Raw genomic sequence first — 23,839 nt, 5'->3', positions numbered from 1 at the left:
CTCTGTATGAGGTGGTGGGTCAAAGGAGGTCTAATAGTCTGTGACAGCCAGTGTCTGACCCCAGGCTGGATTGCTTCCTGGGAATGGCCAGGGTCAGCCTGGCGAGTATCTCGGACAGTTAGGCACTGAGAGGTCAAGGCGTGAGATGTGGCCGGTCATAGTTGGACAGGTCATTTTTGGGGCAAATTCCAGCCGCTGCTGTCCCTGCCATCCAGGTGAGAGCCCTCACCTTGAGGGTCCTCAGATAATACCTTCAGCAGGAACTTTTGTGTAGGTTTTGCTACAAAGTGCGTATGTAGCCTAGGGGGTATTGACCACTGGCCTCCGGGCTGCCAGCCTGCCCCTCTTCGGCACACACAGACAGCCCCAGTGTCAGGATGGGTGACAGGCGGGTGGGCAGTGAGCCCTGTGTAGCAGGGTCCTGGGGAACAGTTTCCCCTGCGGTTGTCACTGGATGGGACCCTCACTTTCATGGCCTCTGGGGTGGGCCGGGCTGTGCTTGTGTCTGGAATCTAGCCACTTTCTACCTTGTGGAATTTTTCTCTGAAGGTTGGACAGATGACCCAGGCAGGCCTCCTGGAGCACCTGAAACTTGAGAACGTGTCCCTGTCCCACCAGCTGACGGAAACCCAGCACAGATCCATCAAGGAGAAGGAGCGCATTGCCATCCAGCTCCAGGGCATCGAGGTGAGGGCCAGGCAGCTCTGGGGCTTGCTCTTTTCACGCTGCGGCACTCGTCAAGGTTGAGAAAACTTAACAGATGTGTGTGTGCGTAAACACTAATACTCTATCCATTCAGATGTCTATTAAACTAACCTTTTGGACAAGTGACAGTGGTTCAGGGTTTGGCAGTTCTGTTCCTCACGTCACTGGAAACTCATCCGTCTGTCTGATCTGAGTTGCCGGCGGTGACTTATCTTCCACTAACTGTGTGGGCCTGGAGCCCTGCACTCGGCCCCGCGGTTGGAAAGGTGCTGGCTAGCAGGTGGGCAGGAGGAGGGTAGTGTGTGTGTCTCTGAGATGCCGTGTCTCTGACAGCCTCGCGGTGGTAAGCATTTCCTGTCTCTGAGCACTCAGCTTGTGTTTCTGTTGGCCCCCCAGCAAGCACACGAGCGACTTAGGATGTGGCCAGTTGCACCTGCAGATTGTTTCCAGGGCAGTGGGGGCAGTAGCTCTGACCTGTTCTCCTTAGCTGTGAGACCCTGTACCATTTCTTACCCTCTCTGAGCCTTGTTCCCTTGATTTATGAGATGAGGACGGTGACACCTGCTCAGTAGGCTTGTTGGGAAGAAGGAAGGAAGGTGCACAAGGTCTGGGCAGCGTGTGGCCTGGCGCTTCTGTGCTGAGGATATGGAAAGTCAGCGTCCCGTGACTGGCGCTCGCCCCTCTCCTGCTTCTCCGCGCGTGCCCCCGTGTCCTCATGGGTGAGGCGGGTGACAGAAGAGAATCGCGTCATGGCAGGGGCCTGGTGCCAAAGACCTGGAAACATTTAAGTTAGAAGCTGACATTTTTCCTCGGGAAACACACGTAGGTGTTGGATCTTATCTGCGTAAGCAAATTGTAAAGAACTCCATCCGTACTTGTCCCCCAGCCTCGGTCTGGTTTTACCAGCTCAGTGACAGTGCTCCCAGTGGCACATCCCCAAAGCAGGGACACCTTGCAGCCTGTCTTCACGGCAGAGGCAGCCATGGGGGTGTCGTTCAGCACTTTATCCCATTTCTTTTTCTCTTTTTTTTTTTTTTTAAAGCTCTAAGTCATCTCAACACCCAACCCAGGGCTCAAACACACAGCCCTGGGGTCAAGCGTCAGCCGGGCACCCCGGTTCGTCCCATTTCTTGAACCTGGGTTGCCTGCTGGCTTCTCCCTCAGCCGGTCCCAAGGGTCAGCAGAGTGGACTGGACGGCCGGAGGTCACCAGCCTTTGGCCCCTCTGGCCCCGGGCTCCTCTGCCTGCGGGTTGGGGACGTGATGGTGACAGAGAAGGGCCTCTCCCCAGGGTGGGGGTCTTCCTGCTCTTTAAACAGCACGGTTTCCTGTGCTCAGGCCGACATGTTGGACCAGGAGGCTGCCTTTGCGCAGATTCAAGAGGCCAAGACGATGGTGGAGGAGGATCTGCAGCGGAGGCTGGAGGAGTTCGAGGGCGAGAAGGAGCAGCTGCAGAAGGTGGCGGCCGCGGCCGCATCCCTCGAGCAGCAGCTGGAGCAGGCAAGCCCTCCGTGGCCTCGTGGGGACGCCCCGGTGCCACACACGGCCGTCCTCATGCGGCTGTCCTCGGGGTGCCTGTCTGTGCGGTGTGTCCTTTGGACTCGTTGTGATGTCACATCAGAGCGGCCGCCGTCGCCGTGCCGGCCGGGTGTCCCCCGCACGTACCAGCACTTTGTGTCCGTGCGCCGGGCGGCGGGGGGAGGGGGCCGGGTGGCGTTCTCATTCCGGGGCGGGACGCTGACCCTGGTTCCTGTCTTCCAGGCGAAGCTGGCGCTGCAGCAGCGAGACCAGCAGCTTGAGGCCCTGCAGCAGGAGCACCTCGACCTGCTGAAGCAGCTCACCCGTGCGCAGGAGGCGCTGCAGGCCCGGGAGCGCGCCCTGGGTGACGTGCAGGTGCGCTACGACGAGCTGCAGGCCCGGCTGGAGGAGCTGCAGGAGGAGGCCGCCTCCAGGGACGACGCGATCCGCTCCCTGCAGAACGAGAAGATTGTCTTGGAGGTGGCCCTGCAGGCGGCCCGGAGCGGCGGGGAGGGGCTGGACGGGGGAGCGCAGCGGCTGGCAGAGGGCGCCGAGGAGACGTCGCAGGTTCTGGAGCAGCTGAGACAGGAGTTGGCCGTCAAGTCCAGCCAGGTACTGCGCTCGCTGTCGTTTCGTTAGGAGCGGAGGCCACACGTGTGAGAACCAGGGCAGTTGTCCCGTCCCGTCTTTGATCGCCTGGTTGTGGAAACGCGGAAGAGCGCTTGCCGGGGAGGGACCCACGCCTGCAGGTCACGTGCTTCCCATCCCGTTGACTACGGGCAACGTAGATGCCCGGGGCTGGGAAAGCGAGTCACGTGTGGGGTGTGGACAGTAAGCTCCCAAGAAACCCCAGCGTCTGTTTGCAGGTGACGTCGAGCTCAGACGCGGGAAAAGTTATGTAGAACGTTTGGATCTTCCCTGCTGTATGCCTGCGGTGGGGCCTGCTGGACACGTGGTGGGACGGTCGTGTGTCAGTGGGTGAGGGCGGGAGACAGAGGGGCGTGTGTGGACACGAGCCGGCTCGCCGCTTTGGGGGCCATTGTGCTGACAGCGTGACGTTGTGACGTGACCCGACCCAGGCAGACGTTCGCACGCGGAACAGGAGGACTGTGGGGTGTAAAGCAATAGTTAGTGTCCGGGAACGGTTTGCCTTCAGACCACCACCCCCGAGCATCCGGCGCGAGGAAACTAGTGGAGGTTTTCCTCTGGGAAGTAGAGTGAAAGGAGCCCGTGTTTCCCCTGCGAACACTACCCTGGGCCGCTCACTTGTCAGGGACCTTCTGGGTGGGTCTGAATGTGGTTTTACTGTTGGCTCGGTAAGAGGGATGCCAGCGGACCCCGGAGGCACTCCGCGTCCCATTTGAGCTTTGCCTGTATTGTTGTGGGGTCTCTGGTGGCAACCCTGTGGACAGAGACACTGTCCTGAAAACAGGGAGGTGGGAGGTGGGTTGGTGGCTGGCCTCCCCGTCCCCCGGGAGGCTGTCTCTCCAGCCTTGGAGGTGGGTCTCCTGACACACGGACCCAGAGTCAAGCCAGCGTGGGGGACGGAGCCAGCGCGGGGGACGGAGCTCCCACAGCGTAACGTGCGGGCACGCGTGTCCTTTGTAGGTGGGGCACCTGCAGCAGGAAGCTGCCACTCTGAGAAAGCAGACGCAGAAAGTCAAGGAGCAGTTTCTTCAACAAAAGGTAAAAACGTGTTGTCGGTTTTCTTCGTGTGCAGTAAGTGTGGAGAAAGGTCCCGGGTGGTTCAATCACTTGTGTAGAACAAGACCGGTCAAGAAGAAGGCGACACCTAGGCCCCTGCCATGCTGTTTAAAGACGCTGATTCCAAGCGACAGCCTCACCTCTTGTATTTTAATGTCTCAGGTCGGGATGTGGCTTCAGAGTGGGGTCGGCATCTGTGACACGATCCCACTCTGCCGTCACGTCAGAGGGCGTGTGCTTTGCTGCAGCACAGACAGACTCTTCTGTTAACGTGTCTGTGAGAAAGTTCCGCCCTGATGTGGCGCCGAAGGGAGCCCTGGTTGGCGCAGAGGGTGGGGACGCACGTTCTGTGTCCACAAAGCTGATGGAGGCTGTCGGAGGATGAGTGTGAAGTGTGGCTGACACCAAGGGTTTGGGGAAGGGCGACCTCAGGGACAGTTAAAAGTGGTGCTGGATGTTGTGCCGAGATGCAGGTGGGGGGAGGGCCCGTCAGGAGCCTGGGGCCCGAGGAAGGTGAAGCCGCCAGGCGACACCTGCTGTTCACATCACCCAGATGTGTTTAGGCGCGTGACACGATGCTGTGCCTCAGTTGATGGTGTCCTGGACTTGGTGGGATGTGTTCTCCGTGGTCCAAGAGGCGTTATGCTGTGGACGAGTGGTGAGCACTTTGGTTGAAGCCGCGTGAGCCCCAAGAGCCTGCCTTGTCCCGGCTGCAGCTTCTGTCTCCTCGGGCAGGTGATGGTGGAGGCCTACCGGCGGGATGCCACCTCCAAGGACCAGCTCATTGGTGAGCTCAAGGCCACGAAGAAGAGGCTGGACTCAGAGCTGAAGGAGCTGAGGCAAGAGTTAATTAAAGTTCAAGGGGAGAAGAAGTCCGTGGATGTGGAGCATGTGCGCCTGCAGAAGGAAGTGTCCCACGTCCGTCAGCAGATGGCCGACCTCGAGGGGCATCTGCAGGCGGTGCAGAGGGAGCGCGACGAGATGGAGACGCACTTGCAGGTCCGGAAATTCAGCCAGATGTGCCCAGGGGTGTGTCGTGTCCGGGTAGAGGGCAGGACAGCCTGGAACCAGTCCCGCCTGGAGCCCCTGTCCTGGAGGGATAGATGGACAGAAGAAGGGACGGGCGAGGCCCGGCCTCTGGGAACTGGCATTGGGAGAGCCGAGGGAGAGTCTGAGGCGGGCAGGACGCCGGGAGCCCTGTGTGGGGGACACGACGTGGGAGGAGGCGCTGGGCTGGCTGGTGACGCCACAGCAGCTCTGTGAGCTCTAGGCTTTCGGGGGAGGGGGCTGGTGACATGTGAGGGGCCCTGTGGTCCGCGGGAGGTGAGTGTGGAGGCAAAGGGACCCCGGTCCAGACTCCTGTCCTGCAGATGAGTGTTTCCTGAGATGAGAGGGTGACAGAACAGCTGGGGGAGACCAAGGGCTCCGTCCCGTGGGATGTCTCCCAGGTCCCACTGGACGGCCAGGTGGGACCCAGGTGGGCAGACTGGGTGAGGCTGCAGGCTGGGCCTGGGAGGTGCAGATGGGAGAAGGGGGCACGAGAGGAGCCACCAGGAGCCGGGGACCTGGGGGGTAACACCTGCAGCACCAGGTCATGTGTTCCTTGAGGTGCTCGGGGCTGTGGGGGACCCAGCCTGTCCTGGGAGGCGGTTCTCACCGCACAGAAAGAAATGAGAAAGGGCAGCCAGTGAGGTGGGAGGCACCGTGAGGCTGGAGGCCATCATCCGTCTGTAGTTCAGTCCTGCGGGTGCTGGGGGGCCTAGAGGAGCCTGGGGGGCTCAGGCAGCAGTGGTCCTTGGGGACTGTGGGTGAGGGCTGCATCCCAGAGGGTTCCACCCCAGCCTTCGGTCCTTCCCAGGCACTCCCTCCAGCACCCTGGACCTTTCTAAAGCAGTCGTTTATACGAAGGGCAAACCTGTCTGTCAGGGTCCTCTTCGGGGCCCTTGTCCTTGAGGGTGGCCCTGAAACGGCACCATTTGCCCTCAAGGAGGCTGGTCCCGGGAGTCAGGCCGCCCAGGGAAGGTTTGGTCTCCTCACTTCGTCTTTTCCTCTCTTCTTCTGAAGTCTTTGCAGTTTGATAAAGAGCAGATGGTAGCTCTTACGGAGGCCAACGAGGTGCTCAAGAAGCAAATTGAGGAGCTCCAGCAAGAAGCCACCAAGTGAGTGGACTTTGAGGCATGTGCGGGCGGGAGGGGTGGGCGTGAGCGGCTTTGAGCGCTGCTGGGGCCTACCCACAGGCAGCCAAGGAAGTCAGACTCCAAAGTTACCGCTGGAGAGCAGATCGCACCACAGTTCCGTGGCTGCATAGTTTCGCGGTTAACATGCACTCCCCTTGTGTGTCTATTACATGCCAGTGGCGTGTGGCAACGCCTTTCCCCCTGCCGGGTCCCCAGGCAGGGCCAGTGTTTGCGTGTGTCCCTCTTGCCGTGTATACGCATGCCGGGTAGCCTTCAGGGGCCTGTAACCCTGCGGCATATCCCGTGTCCTGCCCTGCTCTGCCTTCGTCCCTTGGAGGTTGCTTGTAAGCAGGTTAAGATGTTTACTGCTATTTGAGAAGAGTTTGTTTGGGAGGACAGAAGCGTTCTCTGCCCTCACAAGAGCACCCCCTCCAGGAGGGGAGCAGGGCAGACGTGAGCGCTGTGCTGGTCTCTGTGGGGGCGGCCAACACAGGCCCCCCGCTACAGGATCGGGCCTGGCAGGTGCAGCCCCCAGCTGGGGTGGGGCTGGGGCGGGGCTGGGGTGGGGGGGGGGGAGATGCGAGAGCCTGTCCTCCGGAGGACTCGTGGGAAGTGAGTTCAGACTGCCTTCTCTGTGCGCCCGTCACGCCCTAGGGCCATCACGGAACAGAAGCAGAGGATGAAGCGGCTGGGCTCAGACCTGAGCAGCGCCCAGAAGGAGATGAAGACCAAGCACAAGGCTTATGAGAGCGCTGTGGGCATCCTGAGCCGCCGCCTGCAGGAGGCCCTCGCGGCCAAGGAGTCGGCAGAGGCGGAGCTGAGCCAGCTGAGAGCCCAGGGCGCTGGCGGCGGCAGCGACCTCGCTCTGCACGTGGGTAACCCGTCCGCTCCCGCCGGTCAGCCGGTCGTGCACTCGGTTCTGGGGACTTGATGTCTTAACAAACGTTTGCTTGGAACACCTTGAGAAAGAGTCTGGAGAGACGGGGCGGAGCTAGCGTGTAGGCGGCATTTCTGTGAAGTGTCGCATGCCAGCAGCGTGACTGCACAGATCAGCCCCCGGCGGACCTTCGAGGAGCACGCCGTTGCCTGCTCCCTCCGTGCGGGCCCTCGGTCTCCCCACCCCTGTCCTTTCCCGCACCCCTTCAGCGTCTGTGGAGGGATTTCCTGGGCGGGTAAAGTGCTGTGAGCGGCCTGAGTGCCAGTGTAGGGGGGTCGGGGAGTATTTGGAGAGTCCAGAGAAGCTTCTTGAAGGATGTAATATTTGAACTGGTCTTGAATAAACAGGAGGCATTAGAGTAGATGGGGGTGCATCTCTGCAGGGGAATGTTCCTGTGCAGGGTGTGCAGGAAGATCTGTGCTGTGCATCTAAGGGGTGCAGTGGGTCGGGCAGGGGTCCTGCTGCCGGGGTGTGGGTGTGTGCAGGTGGGCAGGCGTTGGCTCTGAGCTGGGACTGGCATGGGATGGAGGGCTGACCGGCGACTCGGGCAGGGTGAGATCTCACTCTTCTGTGGTGGGCATTGACGGGCGGTGGTCGAGGACAGCTGGGGTCAGGCGAGGCTGTAACAGGGAGGCCGCGTGGAGTCCTGCAGTAGCTGAGAGATGACAGGTCCAGACGAAGGTTGCGGAACAGCCAGAAGGAGGGGCCGCTGAAGCACGTTGCTCCCTTGGGAGGGAGAGCCCGTGTGTCGACGGCGCAGGCCAGGGGCTAGCGAGGGGGCGGCCCCCGGTGTCCGGGTTGCGGGCGGCTGTGAGTGGCTCTGCTGACAGGACAAGAGGGACCCTGGGGAGGGCACCTGCCTGCTCTTCCTGCTGGAAGGAAGGCAAAAGCCTTTTGCTCCGGATGGTTTTTTAGGGTAAATGGATGGAGGTTGTCCTGGAGGAGGACAGACGATGGGGCCAACAGGGCAGGGGCTCTGGGCTTGCGGGGCATTTTTTTCTAATTTTTTTTCTAATTTTTTTTTTTTAACGTTGTATTTATTTTTGAGACAGGGAGAGACAGAGCATGAACAGGGGAGGGTCAGAGAGAGGGAGACACAGAATCTGAAACAGGCTCCAGGCTCTGAGCTGTCAGCCCAGAGCCCGATGCGGGGCTCGAACTCACGGACCGCGAGATCATGACCTGAGCCGAAGTCGGCTGCCCAACCGACTGAGCCACCCAGGGGCCCCAATTTGTTGGGTTTTTTTTACATTTTATTTATTTTTTATTTATTTATTTATTTATTTTAAACGTTTATTTATTTTTGGGACAGAGAGAGACAGAGCATGAACGGGGGAGGGGCAGAGAGAGAGGGAGACACAGAATCGGAAACAGGCTCCAGGCTCCGAGCCATCAGCCCAGAGCCCGACGCGGGGCTCGAACTCACGGACCGCGAGATCGTGACCTGGCTGAAGTCGGACGCTCAACCGACTGCGCCACCCAGGCGCCCCTACATTTTATTTTTAAGAGAGAGAGACAGAGCACAAGTGGGGGAGGGGCAGAGAGAGAGGGAGACGCAGAATCCGAAACAGGCTCCAGGCTCCAGGCTCCGAGCTGTCAGCACAGAGCCCGACGCGGGGCTCGAACTCACAGAGTGTGAGATCACTACCTGAGCTGAAGTCGGACGCCTAACCGACTGAGCCACGTAGGCGCCCCTTGGGGGGCATTTTTATTCCTGTGATGCAGGCTGTCAGAGTTCCCCGAGCGTCCCCCGTGTCTGTGAGTCCGACGCGGTCTTGGGTGTCGCACACCCTGCCAGCTTCGGCCAGTGTGAAGTTTTACCTGACTAGTTGACGTGCCTCTGTTTGTTCCTATCCAACATCTGTTTAGGGATTGTTTCTTCTTCTTTTTTTTTTTTTTTTTAATTTTTTTTTTCAACGTTTATTTATTTTTGGGACAGAGAGAGACAGAGCATGAACGGGGGAGGGGCAGAGAGAGAGGGAGACACAGAATCGGAAACAGGCTCCAGGCTCCGAGCCATCAGCCCAGAGCCCGACGCGGGGCTCGAACTCACGGACCGCGAGATCGTGACCTGGCTGAAGTCGGACGCTTAACCGACTGCGCCACCCAGGCACCCCGGGATTGTTTCTTCTTAAATGAAGTTTGTTATGGTCTCCTCCCCACGGAAGAATTTGAGCGGGAAGACACTGTGTCACAGCACGCTGTTTTCTTACCAAACCAAGAATATCACATGCTGCTTTTACCTGTTTACTTTCTAAAATGGGAGGGGGAAATGTATTAAGTTGCAACTTTCCTTTAAGTTGAAAACCTTTCGCTGCCTGATTTTTAATTTTGGGACTTACACGTGTCGGGGGCAGGCCGTAAAGTGCCACACGGAGCCTGCCGTCCCCCACGCGCAGCGTCTGTGTTTATACTTGTCAGACGGGACCTTCGGCAGGTTACTCACCGTGGATTATCGGCATAGTGAGGCCGGAGCGAGATGGACAGTAGACCGTCCTTCAGTATAACGGCTAAGAAACACACATCATGTGTGGAGACGAGGGCGAGTGTGTGCAGTGCACCGGGTCGTAGTTCCGTTCTGCCTGGTGCAGCTTCCCTGCCACAGGTCGTAGGTCCCTCTCCTGCGGGGAGCGAGGGGGGGCGCCTGTCACACGCCATGTTGAAACCCGTGAGCAAATCCACCTTCCTGTCCTGGCTGTTAGGAGAGAATCCAGGCTCTGGAGGCAGAGCTGCAGGCCGTCGGCCACAGCAAGACGATGCTGGAGAAGGAGCTCCAGGAGATCATCTCACTGACCAGCCAGGAGTTGGAGGAGTACCGGGAGAAGGTGCTGGAGCTGGAGGATGAGGTAGGCCAGGTTTCATCCTCACACAGCCGGGCAGGCCCTGCTGCCCCCATGCAGCTCTGCTGCAGGCAGAGAGGTGCCTACAGAGGCAGGAGCCGGCCCGCGGCTCACATCCACACCGTGCTTCTGTGTGCCATCGGCCCGTTTGTCTGGGTCCCGGACGGACACACACACACACACACCTACCCACACACACACCTTACTGCTTGGACTCCCCACAGGCGTGGTCGCCCAGCATTCTCTCAGGCACCCCTCCAGCATAGGGATTGTCAGACCACGAGGGCTAAAATGTCCCCAGTTCGAATGCTCAGGTTGCAGGTAACGAGAAGATCTATTCTCGTAAAGAACTTCCCGTGACTCTCTGGCCCAGAGACGGCGTGGCTTTGGCTGATGCTGCACTTGGCAGCTGGTGATGTCACCAAGGGCTCTCCACAGCGTCCCGGGCTCCCAGGAGAAAGCTGGGCTGGCCGCGGTTCTTTGTGGCCGGGGGTGCCTGTCTAGCGCCGGGCACTCGGTTTCTGGTGTACAGGAACCTAGCTCATCAGCCAGAATGTGTGATTAGGTGACTTCCCAGCGCCTTCCGTCTGTTTCAGCTGCAAGAGTCCAGAGGCTTCAGGAGGAAGATAAAGCGCCTGGAGGAGTTGAATAAGAAGTTGGCCCTTGAGTTGGAGCACGAAAGAGGGAAGCTTACGGGCCTGGGGCAGTCCAACGCGGCCCTGCGGGAACACAACAGCATCTTAGAAACCGCGTTAGCCAAGAGGGAGGCCGACCTGGTCCAGCTGAACCTCCAGGTACTCAGACTCCTCTGTCGGAGGCAGGGCCTTGCCACAGGGCAGGGAGCTCTGTGTCCGGCGTGGCCTCACGCATGCGTCCCAGCCCCTGAAGCAGAACGCTGCCCCACCGCAGAGATGCGGAAACGGGCGAGGGGGTCTGGTGGAGTCAGAAACCCGCCTCGCGGCTCTGGGGTGTGGGGCAGAGCTGGGGGCTCCTGACGCCACCCCCCCCCCCCCACCGACTGAGGTGTGAATGCTGTGACCAGTCCGTTAGCTTCCCTGCTCGAGGGGGTCCCGCTGGTCATGAGGGGTCCTTCCCTCTGTGAGTCACAGATGGGACTTGAACCCTGGGGGGGGGGGGGGCTCCCTCTCCAGACTCTGTTCTCAGCCCCTCTGGCTCTGCAGCCTCTCTGAGACTGGCGAGAAGGCCTGGCGCTCCGGTGCCATCCTCACGGGGCCGTCAGCAGCCCGGTCCAGCTCCCGCCTCAAAGTACCCAGCGATCAGAGAGCTTGTCGACTTTTATTCGGCACCGGTTCCCACCCCTGCCATACCCGGTTGCCTCATGGTGACGGTATTTGCGTTTATAGCCCCTGACTCACAGGCACGCTTTGGGTTCCTCGCTGCGTGCTTGAGTGCGGCTCTACGGTTTTGCTGCGGTCTCAGGTTTCACGTTCTCCAGAGACGGAATTCTCCCGACTCTGCCGCCTTGTGCACTTGCTGGCAGCGCATCGTGACACTGCGTGTCACCACGCTGCCAGGTTCCCCGCGTGGCCCTGACACAGTGGCCCTGCTTCCTCCTGGGGCTCTGCTGGCCTCTGAAGTTTGAGTCCCTTCTCACGTGCCGCATCGGCAATGTGCTGTAGGTACAGGCGGTCTTGCAGCGGAAGGAGGAGGAGGACCGCCAGACGAAGCAGCTCATCCACGCCTTAGAAGCCGCGCTGGAGCAGGAGAAGGCCAAAGTGCACAGCCTCAAGGAACAGGTGTGTGAAGCTTCCCACTGGTTCCAAATTGTCACCTCAGAGCCGATTGGAATACGGTTTTTCAGTGTCTAAAAACTGAGCATGTGAACCCTTGACACCTCAGTTCCCTTTCAGGAATTTACAAGTGTCTTTGTACAAGTGTCTTTGATTTTACAAGTGTCTTTGATGTGTTCTGAGAGCAAAGCATCATCAGAGCATTGGTGACAGTGAGCGGCCGGGGGGAGCCCTGATGGCCATCCATGGAAGAGTAGCCTTGGATTAACCCAGAGGCAGCCGTATGGGCCTGAGATGCGCACACAGAGCCCCACAGAGGGTATTTGCTGGGGGAAAATGTCCCACGTGTACTGTTGAGTTAAAAAAAGCAAACTGCAGAACCGTATATGACTCCGTTAGTGTTCAGAGTGCAATTGAGGAAGGTGGTTGCGTAGACCCTTTGCCATTTCCTGGCTGCTCGTCTCCATGCTGAGGTGCCCGCCAGTGCGTCAGGTCAGTCTTCCTGCAGAGGGCCTGCCCCTCCCACCCCTGTGAGCTAGAGTCAACCTCAGTCCCCCGTGCTCCCCACCAGGTGCCGGTCTGTTATTCCTCATGAGAACGTAAGCGTCAGGGATGCCTGGCAGGGCCCGGTTGGTTAAGCAACTGACTCTTGATTTCAGCTCAGGTCATGATCTCACGGTTCACGAGACTGAGCTGCAGGCGGGCTCTACAGTGTCAGCGCGGAGCCTGCTTGGGGTTCTCTCTCTCCCTCTGTCTCTGCCCCTCCTTTGCTCACGTGCACACACACGCTCTCTCTCTCAAAAAAAAATTACAAATTCTTGAAAAAAGAAAAAAAAAAAGAACGTAAGCTTGATGGCTTCAGGGCCGTGACTCATTTACCCTCACGGCCCCTGTGCCTGGCACAGAATGTGTTTGCCGTGTGCACATGGGTGTGTGTGCGTGTGACCTGGGTGCATGTGACCTGGGTTTTGCCGCGTCCTTTAAAAATCTCTCCATGGTGATATAATAGAGATAGAAATAAGTAGTTCTTCATTTTTTCGGGTGAGACAGTAGAATATTCTTGTAAATAGGACAGCTTTAAGGTCTGTTAGGACTGTATTACCATGACCCCATTAGCCTCTCCTGCAGTCGGTCTTTGTCCCTTGCATGAAGGTGAATGGAGTCAGCCGTCCTGCCTACTTTCCTGCCCCCAGTTTCCATATTTTGCTCACTTACTAATTTTATTCTCCTTTTAATGAAGTTGAAACTAAGAAACTTGTGAATAAAAGTGCTAGGGAAAGTGATGGATATGCGACATTGGCTTAACTGTGAATGATTGTCAATTATTTCTCTAAATGCGTTTAGTCTAATTGTCCTGATTGTATGAACAGTACATGCTAGTAAAAAAGTTAAAAAAAAAAAAAATTGGTCTTAGAGATTGAAGCAGAGATCATCTTGAATTTGCTCCTAGTGATAAGCCACTGTTAACATTTTCTACTGGAGTTTTTTTTAGTTATTTATGTGAGTTAGATTTTGTATGTTCAACTGTCATATAGTGTAAGTATTTTTATTAAACTTTTAAAAAATGAAGTGCTGCTAGTACAATTAGACAAGAAAACTAAGTCATTAGAAGGAAAATGGGAGATTTTCTTACATTCTTAGAATTTGCTGGTCTCAGAAACCTTGGGAGGCTCATTGTTTACCGAGAAAAGGCTACTGTGTCATGAATGCGTAGTAATTAATGGCTCTACTGCAGTTACTTGGTATGGTGGAAAAATGTATTCCTCCCAGAAAACATGAACTATGACTGAATTTAACAAGAAATCTGGAGATATGCTTGAAGAGGACTGTCAAAACCATTTAGATCAAAGGGTGCCTGGGTGCTCAGTCGGTTGAGCGTCCAACTCTTGATTTCAGCTCAGGTCATGATCTCACGGTTCATGGGTTCAAGCCCCACGTCGGGTCCCATGCTGACAGCATGGAGCCTGCTTGGGATTCTCTCTTTCTCTCTCTCTCTCTCTCTCTCTCTGTCTCTGCCTCTGCCCCTCCCTCACTCGTACTCTCTCTCTCAAAATAAATAAATAAACTTAAAACAAAACAAAACCGCAGAAACTGTTTAGATGAAGACATCCTGGAACGTGTTTGTCACCCGGCAGAAACTGGCGGCCGCACGCTGCACACCAGGCGCGTGTGTGGTGCTTCAGTCCTTTGGGACCTTGAGAAGCTTTGGAAGAAGCGGGAGCGGGTGGGGCTGGCGGTAGTCCTCGCGGATGCCACATGGCCACATTCTGTGTGGTTCTTGCCCTTGGTAATGCTGGTGTTGTTCTGTTAGGTTGCTGCAGCCAAGGCGGAGGCAGGACATAACCGCCGCCACTTCAAGGCCGCCACCTTGGAGCTGAGTGAGGTGAAGAAGGAGCTTCAGGCCAAGGAGCACCTGGTGCAGAAGCTGCAGGCCGAGGCCGAAGGTCTTCAGTGAGTGCCGCGCGGCAGCGGGCTGGGCCACCGCCACACACACCCCGTTCGTGCGCTCAGCACGTGAAGGTCACCCGTGTTCCGGCACGTCTCGGGCACGGGAGGCCCATCTAAGAAGAACATACCAGATTCCTGTCTGAAGCCTGCAGCGCCACTTTGAGATGTCAGTGCTGACGTGGCTGTGCCCACCGTGTGCCTGCTGGTCCTCCACCGAGGACAGAGAGCGCTCCCTGTGTGTGGGGCACACATCCGAGGGCCGTCCCACCACCCGGGCCCGATGCAGCCTCCAGCAGGGCACACGCGGGGATCCGTGTCGAGCCCTTTTCTGCCACCATAATCTGTCACGTGGGCGCACAGAGTGCCCTCCCCAGGGGCTTTGTGAGGATTAGTCAGGGCAGAGCGCTGCCGAGCTCCCAGAGCAGCCCCCGGTGGGGCGAGCAGCGTGCGAGTTTCTGTTGTCATGATGGAAAACGTTCGACTGACAACATTTTGTGGCGGGGTAAGCAAGCATGCTGTAATTTCGTTCTTCCTTGTTTTTTTTTTCTGCCAGGATCCAAGAGGGGAAACACTCCCAGGAAATAGGACTGTTCCAGGCGGAGCTGGCGGAGGCCCGGACCCAGCTCCAGCTCCTGCAGAAGCAGCAGGACGAGCAGCTGAACAGACAGCCTGCGGGAAGCCAAGAGGTGACCTTCCGGGAGGCTTTGCTTCTCCAGGGGGCGGGGCCGACGGAGCCAGGGGGCGGGGCCGACGGAGCCAGGGGGCGGGGCCGACGGAGCCAGGGGCGGGGCCGACGGAGCTAGACTCTGCTGACGGACGGTTCACACGCTCATTCCTTGGTTCCCTGTGTGCTTGGAAAGGATATTTGTTGTTTATAAATATGATGTGAACACACAGATGTAGTTAGAGCGGTTTTATAGTGCAAGAAAGCCACTGTAAAATTCTCTTGGTCATGTGACTTTTTCCCTCCTCTAGATGGAAAATCTCAAATGGGAGGTGGATCAGAAAGAAAGAGAAATCCAGTCCTTGAAGCAGCAGCTGGACTTGACTGAACAGCAGAGTAAAAAGGAACTGGATGGAATACAGCACTTACTGCAGGTATCTGCTGTGTCAAGGTCCCGGGGCAGAAGGTCAGAGCCAGCAATCACTTCACGAGGCAGTTGATGATCATAGTACTAGTCCCAGGTACCGTGGCAGGCAGCACGCTAAGTGCACGAGTTATTGACGAACTCAGCGCTCCCACCAAGCCGTTTTGCAGACGTCACTTATTTTGGAGAGAAGTCCACACAGCCCAAGGAGGCCAGACCCCAGCGCTACGTACGGCCTGGGTGAGCTGTGTGGCATGTTCCCGGAATGGGATCTGGCAAAGCACAGTCAATGAGACGAAGCATGTGAAACGTTCACTCTGACAAACTTCTCCACAAAGAAATCTGCGTACAGTCTTGACACAGCAAAGGATCAGGAACGTAGCTCTTGCCGGGATTCCTGCTTGTGAGCGGAGGGCTTGAGTAACATTAGGCCTGATTTATATTCTTCTTTGGTAATGGTGAGGCTTATTCTAGTAGCTGACCTCAGAGTTTAAACAGGTGACTCGGGGTCCAGTGTAGATAGCAGGCACGGGAGTGTTGCTGGCTCCTCGGCAGAGGCTCTGAAATTTGGATAAAAACGTTGAGAACGTGAATGTGACAGGACACTGCTCGACCTAGACCCTGAGGAGGAAGCGTGCTCGCCACACCACGTACCTCATCACATAAAAATCAGTGTTACGTTTCTAGTCCCTTAGAATTGTGACGTACAAACTTAAGATCGTAGCAGCGTGTTTAAGCTTTTTTAGCTTTTAAAAACCTACGACTTCCCTTTCCTTAGAATATCAAAGCTGAGTTGGAGGCGGTGCGAGAAGATCTGTCCCTGACCCAGAAAGATAAATTTATGCTGCAAGCTAAGGTGTCAGAGCTGAAGAACAACATGAAGACTCTGCTCCAGCAAAACCAGCAGCTCAGGCTGGACCTGCGGCGTGGCGCGGCCAAGACGGTACTCGGGCTCTGCGCCCCTCGGTTCGCTGGGCCCACTGCAGGTCTGCTGGGCGGTGGCGGGCGCACCGTAGTTACTCAGACGTGAAGTTACATGTAATCAACCAGGAGCAGGTACCGTGTGAAGATAAATGGTGCCGGAGTATTGTGCTTAGAAATAGGCCAAACCCTTTTATTTTGGTGCCTTTTCCAAGAGCGTGAGTTCAGGTACCGTTTTGTTGTAATATACTTTATAAACCATACAAGGGCATCATTTGCTGTTGTTAACCAGAGCCCCGGGCCTGGTAGGCCAGCTAGCTGGGACACAGCAGCTGCCAGGATGGTCTTGGGGACTCAGGGACTCTGAAGCTGCCGTCGCAAGCCTGCTCAGATTCTCCACATGCCTGGCTTTTGTTTCTCTGCCCAGTCTATGTAAATATTGTCCAGGGGCAAAGAAATCACTCAGACTCAGGTTTATTTACCATTGTTTGCCTGTCTGTGAAAAAGTTTGAAGTCTTAGAAAGGGGAATTGTATGAGTTGAAAATTGACTTAATTTCTTAGGGATGTGCAGAGTCAAAGCCGTGGTCTTTCATGGAAAGCCCCCCGCGAGGAGGGGTGTTCTCATCCTCCTGGGGAGCCAGCACGTGCTTAGTCGCGTGTGTGAGGCAGAAGGTTCATTGAACCCCGTGGCTGCCTGCTACACTGCCCGGGAAGCAGGGGCCATGCCTTCCCGGGAGGCTCCTCTGGGATGACCTGTTGTGACCCCGGGCACTGATGAGAGGAACGTGTGGTGGGGTCCCCCTCTTAGTGACACCGCTAACCGTGTGCTTTCAAAAACAGAGAAAGGAACTGAAAGGCGAGGCCGGCTCTTCGGGCCCCGTGACGCCGGTGAAGATCCCCGACTGTCCCGTCCCGGCCTCCCTGCTGGAGGAGCTGCTGAGGCCCCCGCCTGCTGTGAGCAAGGAGCCCCTCAAGAACCTCAACAGCTGTCTCCAGCAGCTGAAGTACGAGCTGCGTTCTGTGTTCTGTGTCACTCGGTCTCGAGAGATAGACTGCAGGTTTAATTTGGAAGAATCTTTTCTGTTGGCAGGACCTCATGCCCAGCAGAGGCTGAGCAGGCCTGTGCCACGTGGGGTCACTTGGGCTGTCGGTCCCTGTCATCCGGGGAGGATGGCCTAGAACTAAGTGGCCCTGAGAAGCCCTTGAGGAGCCAGGACCTGAGCCCTTAGAAACCCCACAGTTGGATGTTCTGCTCCCGCCAGCCCGAGGCCAGTGTTTGCTGGCTGTGGCCATGTGGGGACATCTTTTGTTTTAATTAAAAAAAATTTTTGTTTACTCCTTTTTTTTTTTTTTGATGTTTATTTATTTTTGGAAGGGAGTGTGCAAGTGGGAAAGGGGCAGAGAAAGGGGGAGACACAGAATCCGAAGCAGACTCCAGGCTCTGAGCTGTCAGCACAGGGCCTGACGCGGGGCTCGAACCCACGAACCGTGAGATCGTGACCTGAACCCAAGTCAGACCCTTAACTGACTGAGCCACCCAGGCGCCCCGGGGGATGTCTTTTTTGACCCTATGAGTGGAAGCCATGTGGCAGGCCCTCAGTGCTACTGATGCACCTCCCTGAGTAGAAGGCCCCGTGTGCAGAGTTGCACGGCCTATTGGCCTCCTCTGCATGTGCAGAGAAAAATGCTGAGTCCCATAAGTCCTGTGGCCCTGTCAGTGTTGCTGGTCCCAAACAGACAGGTTCTGTCAGCCCCCTGAAGGTGCTGCGGTACCTGAGGGGACTGCTGTCCAGGTCAGGCTTCTTAGGATCCACGTTTGAGAGAGCTGGTTGTCTCCAGGGAAAGTTACTGCATCTCGTCTGGCTCTTCTTTGACTGGCCTCCCTTCCCCTGTCTCCCCCTCTCTCCAGGCAGGAGATGGACAGCCTTCAGCGCCAGATGGAAGCGCACACCGTTACCGTGCACGAGTCGCTGTCCTCGTGGACTCAGGGGGACCCCTCTGCCAGCCCAGCTCCCCTGGGAGATCACGCCAACCCCCGGGGAGACACGGAGCAACTCGGGCAGTGCAAGGTCTCCAGAGAGGAGCTTGGAACAGCGGCTGCCGAGCGTCCACAGTCCGAGTGCTTGTAACTACCCAAAGGAATATTCTTTTGTCAAGGTTATTTATTTGACTGTTTGCTCTGTTTTTCTAAGAGATGAGGTTTAAATTTTGCATTTGCCTTTACAAGGAGTAAAAGGACAGAACGAGAGCTGAGGATTAGAGAAATAGTCATTTGCAAATCACAACTAGCTTTTCCCACGAAATGACCAAATCTTAACAACATAACCTAGATCTCAGCAAGAAGGTTTTGGATGTGTCCGAAGGGAATCTCTCACGAGTGACCGTAGATGCTGCTGTCTGAGTAGACGCCAGCCGGCGGCCCCCACTGGCAGTGCTGCGTGACCGGGTCCCATTTCTCTCTTTCCTGCCCAATTCAGTAAGAGCTTTACCTCTCTACAGAAACGGAAGTTTATTTGCACCTTTGGTTTTTATTTTATTTTTAATGGCTATCTCACCATAGGATGTGTATATAAATACTGAAAATCAATCTAATCTTTAAAAAGTATGTCTGTATTATTTAAGAATGACCTGAATTGTCTTTTTGTTGATTGCCTTTTGAAAATGTGCTGTCAGGAATTAATGCACACGTAGGGTTTAGGGATGTCAGTCAGAAGATTATATTTTAAGAAATCATTATTTTATTTACTGTTCTAAAACCAAATATTCTTAGAAAAGGGTCTTTATTTTAGTTTCACTTTATTTTTGAGGGCCTTGTCGTAAGTGCACAACACCCCCTGCCATCCAACCCTTGGCCCGGCACGACCTCACTCACCTTAGCTGACCCCAGTCACTATGCGCTGGCCTGACGTGTGAGATGCTTGGGGAGAGGTTCCAGGAGAGGAGGGGAGGGGGCCAGGGCTCCAAACCCAGGCTTCCCCAGGCCACCACCCCCCCAACCCCACGCCTCCGCGAAAATGTCCAGCAGAGCCTGTGTGGTCATCAGAGGACACGCTGGACTCTTCAGAAGGTTTGGAAGGTCCTGCAGCCTCTCCGCTGGAGACACTGAGGTTTCTAGAAGGGGCAGGTCAGCTCCGTGGGGAGGCGGTGTCGGTGGCCTCCCCAGCTGTCCTGTAGGGGAGGAGCTGGATTTGGAGCTCCCTGAGTGTGGGAGGTTTCTCGTGGACATTTCTCCACCTGAAACACAGAAGCGCTGCAGAAACTGACTGGCCGTGACCCCTGACGTCTGTAACTTTGTCCCCTACTTGGCTGAGAAATCTAAACTAACCCTCACTGTTGTGAGTTAGAGCAGAGAGGCCTCTGGTGCGGATCTGCTGGTCTGGAGATGAACTTGGAGGGGTTACTGATGGGGCCGCATCCGCCTGTGTCGACTCACTACTTTTGTCTCTCTTGAGAAAACAGTTTGGTATTTGAAAGCTGTTTGTGTTCTCTCACAAGATGCTGTTAGAAGGTTCACCGATAAAGTAGCGTTAACCACAAAGATGTTTAGTGTTTAAAAAAATTCCCTAGCGACTCTTGGGACTTCTGAAACATGTATATCACTTGTACAGGGTTAATCTTAAAGTAATACTTGAAGACTTCATTATAAATATATCCTATTTTTCATCTTAAGTTGGAAACCGTTTTTGACAAAATTGTTTTTGTACCATTAGAGAAGAAAAAAATCATAATTTACATTCTTATTTATTTGGGGTGTATTATCCTCAGTTTTAATTTTAAAACCAGCACGTGACACTCAGCCTCCCGCCGTGGCTGCTTCCTCACTGCTGCGTGCCGGCGGCCCCCCGGGGACGGTCACTGCGTGTCTTCTCTTAGGAAAGGGTCAGCTGGTTGTGAGCAAGTCTCTGTTCCTCACCTCCTTTCCTTCATGTCTTACCCTCTGTGTGCCGTGTGCCTGCGTGTGCGCCTGCACTTGCACGTGTGTGTGGCTGTGCCTACGTGTGTATGTGCATGTGGGGGTGTGTGTGTGCCACTGTGTGCGCATGTGCACGTGTGAGTAGACCTGTGTGGGTATGCACATGTGCACGTGCGCGTGCCTATGTGTGTATGTGCATGTGTATCTGTGTGTGTGTGTCCGAGTGTGCGCATGTGCCAGTGTGTGCCTGTGTATGTGCGTGTGCCTACCTGTCATTGTGTGTGCGTGCCTGCCTGTGTGTGTGCATGTGTGCACGTGCTCGTGCCTGCGTGTGTGTGCTTGTGCGTGTGTGTGAGTGCCTGTGCGTGAGTGTGCGCCTGTGTATGTGTATGCCTGTGCTCATGCCTGTATGTGCCTGTGTGTGTGCATGTGAGTGTGCCTATGTGTGTGAGTATGCGCCTGTGTGTGCGTGAGTGCGCCTGTGTGTATACGTGTGTGCGTGTGTGTGCATGCATGTGCTCGTGCCTGCGTGTGTGTACGTGTGTACGTGTGCTCCTGTGGCGATGGCAGCAGCGCCTCCTGGTTTCCTGACGTCACCCTGTGCCTTTGTTGTCACCCTCTTCGGTTCCCGAACGCCCTGGCTGTCCCACCCGCCGTGCTGTTTCCCGTGTGGCCACAGCCCCGGATCTGGGGCCTTTCAGTCCAGCCTTTTGTTAGGCTTCCTTAACCAGCCACCTGAGAGAGAAAACTGGACTTGGAGGCCACCTGCTCCTGATCTGTTGAGGGTTTGTTGTTTTTAGCCTCCGAGGGCCTCGACTGCTACCTCCCAGAGCCAGAGTCTGCAGTGAGTATCATTTGAAACGTTCTCCTGTTGTGCAGAAGTGGGAATTTGGAATTTACTCCTGGAAAATAACAGTCCAGTCTGGAGTGCTTAGAAACCTAGGTTTGCTGTTACATTACGTTTGTGGATATTATTCATCCTGGGTCACGAATACTGTATGTCATGTCCTCACTGCAGAGGACACTGGTTTGGACACTTCATCGTGTCATTTATTTTTTTCTTACGTTCCAAAAAAAATGTTACTGCGGCGTGGTTATCACTGATCTTTCTGTGGAACACGGGATGGATGCCATTGGGTCTTATGGATTTATATGCTTTTGCTCTACTTTTTGGAAGGTCTAACAAGCAAAGTTCTGACAGGATGTGAAACTGGCTTTTACTGTGGCCTGGGGTCCGAGTAATGGGACAGGCCTGCTAAGAAGATTCTCACTAAACTCTTTCTCAGTTTACAGACTTTTTTTGGTGTAGATGCTGCCGAAGCCATGACATGTGTTCCTACTCCCATGAGTAACTTGTCACATAGAAATGACGTGTCCTGTGTAAAGATTTCTAGTAGCGAAAGGGACCAGTGTATCTGAAAGACACATGTCCTGGAGCCTTCCGCAAGGACCCCTGTGACATGTGAGACATTCTGAGCCTTATTCGAACAAGTTCACTGACACACGTTCCAGGCAAATCTGGTTGTGTGATGGTCTCAGGTTATAATAGGATCCTGGAGGGTAGCGTTTTAGAGGATCTGGAAAACTTGGTGGCTTTAAGTTACTCATTTCTGTTAAAAATTTCCTCACGAAAGGATGTCCTCAGGTTGGGGCTGTTCAGGGGAAAGGTGTCACCGTGCACAACGAATTGTAACTTTAAAAAGCATGTTGATTTTTTATAAATGTAAGCGTGCTGGGGAATTCCTTAAATTTTGTGCAATAAACTATTTTTTGTTAAAGATTTTCACATTTCATTGGGAGCCTTATTTAATCTACACATTTAGCCATATTTGGGAGGAAGTTTTATCTTGTGTTTTATAACCTGTGTTGAAATACTCGTCTTCAAAGAGCACCTCGCCGTCCTGGCTGTCCTGCCAAAGACTCACGTGGTGTGAGATCTCACTGGTGCCACTTCTGACTCCAGAGCAGCATGCGCCCTGCGCCCTGCCCCCGGCAGCCCACGCCGCGCGCACCTGCTGCCTCATGAGTACAGGGAGGGAGGCGGCTGCCCTCGGGGCCGCGGGCACATCCCCGCGCTTGTCCCTGCACTGACTGGGCACTGCTGTCATGACTGTCCGCAGCTGGACCACAAATAATTCTCTAAATCTCAGTGTCGTGGCTCCAGTCTCCCCTCTTCCGTTCGCCGTCTAATCGTGATCAATGAGAGTAAGCCAGACGCGGAAGTCTTTACTGACCAGCAGGAGAAAGTGTACAGAATGGAAGTGAACTGGTGCTCACAGAATGTGGGTTTGCTGTGGGAGTTACGCATTTCGCAGACCCCACTCTACCAGCTTCCGTAACCAAGAGTCAGGTAATATGTGTGCTACACAGAGCTTAGGGGAAGCCTCCCGCCCACCTGCTTCTGTGGCCCTAACTTCCTGAAGTAGTGAGGATGTCATGTCTTTTTCTCTACGGCAACCAGGAAAGGGCTGGTTCTGTGTCCCTGAACTTTTTTTCTTTTACCTACAAAGTTGCTAAACATTTGCAGGCACCGAACTGACACATCGATGGACTGACTTTTTAAGCACGCCGCGTCCTCTGTGGTCGTACAGCAGTGTCGAGGAGGGGCCTGGCTCGGCGGCGGTGGCAGGTGAGCAGGGCCGGGTGCTGAGTGTGGGACCCAGGACTTCCTGCCGATGGGAAGCCTGGTGTTCAGGAATCACCGGATTATTCAGAAATCTCTCATGCACATTATGTGGGAAATAGGATTATTTATGCCGCTACCGTCTAGTTTGATGGACAAATGCAAGAGCTCTTGGAAGAATCTCCAAGCCTTTCCTAGAGAAAGAATTCTCAGCAGTCAGCAACTTGTGAAACCAGAAGCATTTACCGGAATCCCTCTTGCCTTTATGCATGTGCTCAGTTGACAACAGACATCACAGATTCTGGTAAAAAGTATACTTCAGCAGTGCCTTTTCCTAGAAACAATGGGAGATACTAAAACTGTGTTGCTCTCCCCTTTTTCTTGCTGTCTGGTGTGGGGCAGGCCTTCTCACATCCCGGCCCCCCTCCCGAAGGGCTCAGGAGCAGCACGACGACATCCCTTGGGGACAGTGTACCTCCCCCGAGTTGAATGTGTGTGGACCAACCGCAGCACCGGGGCGGGAGGGCAGCAGCTCTGGGGAAGTACCGGGAGGTTCTCACCCACTCAGCCCTCCACGTGGCCTGGGAACTGCTGGAGGAAATGGTCTGCCGGCTTTGCACGTAGTCTGGGCCCGAACTCCACGGGGTGGGAGATAGAGGCTAGCTTGTTAAGTACCTCACAGGATGCTTCATTTTGACTGTGAGCTTTAAACGTGCGTGTTATATATGTATATAATATATATAATTTTTTTTAATGTTTATATATTATTGAGAGACAGAGCATGAGCATGGGAGGGGCAGAGAGGGAGACACAGAATCCGAAGCAGGCTCCAGGCTCTGAGCTTTCAGCACAGAGCCCGACACGGGGCTCGAACTCACGAACTGTGAGATCATGACCTGAGCTGAAGTCGGACGCTCAACCGTCTGAGCCACCCAAGCGCCCTCTACCTTTTTAAACGTATGCAAAATTTACACTAAAACACGGACAGATTTGGGCAACCATCCATCCGCCTGTGTGCACCTGTCATTATCCCCCCAAGCAAGATGTGGAACATTTCCTTCACAGTAAAGGTTCTTTCATGTCCCTTCCCGGTTAACCACCCCACCCAGAGGCAACCACTGCCCTGAGTGACCACAAGCTTTGCTTGTTCTTGAGACCCCTACAAATGGAATTGTACTGTGTGCGCTTTTGTGTGGGGTCTTTGTGCTTAGCAT

General features: G+C 55.2%; 1 protein-coding gene across 1 annotated transcript in view; it reads left to right on the top strand.

Annotated features, from left to right (window-relative positions):
• Positions 1-21,785, top strand: part of GOLGA3 (golgin A3) — a 45,899-nt gene extending 24,114 nt beyond the window's left edge. The window contains 16 exon segments of the mRNA XM_030336057.2: positions 550-687; positions 2,043-2,204; positions 2,466-2,834; positions 3,831-3,908; positions 4,662-4,925; positions 5,991-6,085; positions 6,758-6,974; positions 9,743-9,886; positions 10,477-10,674; positions 11,521-11,637; positions 13,943-14,082; positions 14,633-14,765; positions 15,055-15,177; positions 15,946-16,110; positions 16,930-17,093; positions 17,999-21,785. Coding sequence (XP_030191917.1) covers positions 550-687; positions 2,043-2,204; positions 2,466-2,834; positions 3,831-3,908; positions 4,662-4,925; positions 5,991-6,085; positions 6,758-6,974; positions 9,743-9,886; positions 10,477-10,674; positions 11,521-11,637; positions 13,943-14,082; positions 14,633-14,765; positions 15,055-15,177; positions 15,946-16,110; positions 16,930-17,093; positions 17,999-18,218 — 2,727 coding nt within the window. The 3' untranslated portion in view covers positions 18,219-21,785.
• Positions 21,786-23,839: the final 2,054 nt, after the last annotated feature.

This window comes from Lynx canadensis, chromosome D3 (assembly GCF_007474595.2).
Source record: "Lynx canadensis isolate LIC74 chromosome D3, mLynCan4.pri.v2, whole genome shotgun sequence".
NCBI classification, from domain to species: domain Eukaryota; kingdom Metazoa; phylum Chordata; class Mammalia; order Carnivora; family Felidae; genus Lynx; species Lynx canadensis.
This window is presented reverse-complemented; position numbering and strand designations above follow the sequence as displayed.